This window comes from Penaeus vannamei, chromosome 40 (genome assembly GCF_042767895.1).
Source record: "Penaeus vannamei isolate JL-2024 chromosome 40, ASM4276789v1, whole genome shotgun sequence".
Classification (NCBI taxonomy): Eukaryota; Metazoa; Arthropoda; class Malacostraca; order Decapoda; family Penaeidae; genus Penaeus; species Penaeus vannamei.
In genome coordinates this window covers 9,581,130-9,583,074 of record NC_091588.1, presented here as the reverse complement: position 1 = coordinate 9,583,074, position 1,945 = coordinate 9,581,130, and the positions used below count along the sequence as shown (strand labels likewise).

The window sequence follows — 1,945 nt, the reverse complement described above, 5'->3', positions numbered from 1 at the left end:
CTCCTTCAGCACCTCCACATCACCAGCCATGTGTCATTGGTCCAGTGGGGATTCCTCCTCCTCATCCTCATCATCACTCCTTTCCACTGAGTATGTTGGGTCCCCCTCAGGGTCCCATACAACTACCTCCCCATCATGTTAATCAGAACATCCCAATGGATGGCAGCTTGCAGCCCCATGATGACCAGAATGGCATGATGAAAAGGAAGAGAAGACATGAACGTTTTATGGAGATGAGATGCCAGGCATGTGGGCGAACTTTTTTCACAAAATCATCCTTTGATGAGCATATGGAGAGCCACATCAAAGATAACAGTGCATATATCATGAGTGAACATATAGATACAGGGCCTGGGGTACAAAATGTGATGTCATGTTCAATGCCTGATAAACCCTATAAATGTGCAGTTTGTGATAGAGAATTTGTTTACAAGGAGGAATTGCTTGAACACACTGAAAGTCATGAAGCAGCTAAACCATACAAATGTGATATCTGTGGTGCTGGATTGTCACACATTAGTGCTTTGAGACGACACAGACTTGCCCACAGTGGTTATAAACCACACCGATGTGAGATCTGCAGCCGTAGTTTTTTCCAAAAATGTGATTTGCAGCGTCACTATTCTACACATGGAAAAGCCAAGCATTTTGAGTGTAGCATGTGTAAAAAGAAATATTCTTCTCTCCACTTTTTGGAAAATCACAAATGTAAACCACCAGAGGAACCAAAACCTTTCAAGTGTGACATTTGTGGTGAAGGCTGTGCAAACAACATGGCTTGGAGTTATCATATGTGGAAGCACACCAAGAACCCAATATTTGTGCCATTTCAAGAAAAATTCAATATGCAGACAGGTCAAACTGAGTCTAGTTAAAGCATTGATAAGTGTTGCTGAAAGTGCTCCAGTTTTTCATTTTTTCAGTACAATTCATTTTTTTTCATCCATTCGTCTCATAGAAATGGTTGTGTTTACAAAAAATGTAAATTCTGTTATCAGAAAATTTCCTTAAAGAAAATCTGTGCGTAGTGCTGAAAATAGCAACAGGTGTAGAAAGGAGTATCTCTATTTTGATTTGTTCATATCTATTTCTAAAAATGGTGTATATTTTGATTGGGTGATTGATTATTGCGTGATTAAAGTACATACAAAACATGAGTTTGAGCTATGGCAAACCTCTCCACCAGCCACACACTTCAAACACCATTAATTTGGTATATCAAAAGGAATACAGAAACTCCTTTCCATAGCTGTGTCAGTAAATCTAAATCTATTGTAACTTCAGTGGTTACTGAACTTGGCTAAGTGGTGCATTTCAGGAAACATAATTTGCGAATGTAGATTATTCTTTTTAGTAACTGACTTTGGAGCTTGGGGCAGCTATTTTATCTTTATATTGAGTCAGTGATTGCATTACATTGGACTGTGGTTCTATGAATGTGTTGTAACATGAATTATGGCTCTGCTTTGCACTGTGTTAGTTTCAGTTACTGTATGCTGGTGAAATATCATTTCATTAAATAAGTGGGTGTGAATGTAAATCCTATGGGAGAATATTTATTGAGAAATATAATTCCTAAGTCTGCTATGGAACTAGTCTTTTGCTCAGCTTTTTTAAGTTGAAAGTGATATTACTATGTTAACTGTAATATGGATGTTTTAAGTTATTGGGAATATGTAAATCATTTATATGTGAAATATATTGTGACACGTATCAGTTATCATCATTGAAACCCATAATGATTTTATACTAAACTCAATTTTTTTCTCTAACAAAAAAAAAACGCCAAACAATAAAGTATTATTAAATCAAATATAGATGAAAGGGGTGTTGCAGTAGGTGTAAAAAATATACATGATATATCTTTAACAACTGATGAATGAAGCATTTTTATTTATTCATCTATTGAATATTCTTGCTTCTGCATTACCTGCAGTCTATGAAT

The 1,945-nt window shown here is 36.1% G+C and overlaps 1 protein-coding gene across 3 annotated transcripts in view; it reads left to right on the top strand.

The window, feature by feature from the left end:
- LOC113821233 (zinc finger protein 319) overlaps nucleotides 1-1,713 on the top strand; it is an 11,940-nt gene extending 10,227 nt beyond the window's left edge. For all 3 annotated transcript variants that reach the window (XM_027373719.2, XM_027373718.2, XM_070117510.1), the window contains exon 3: nucleotides 1-1,713. This exon is cut by the window's left edge and continues 386 nt beyond it. In XM_027373719.2, coding sequence (XP_027229520.1) covers nucleotides 1-875 — 875 coding nt within the window. In that variant the 3' untranslated portion in view covers nucleotides 876-1,713.
- Nucleotides 1,714-1,945: the final 232 nt, after the last annotated feature.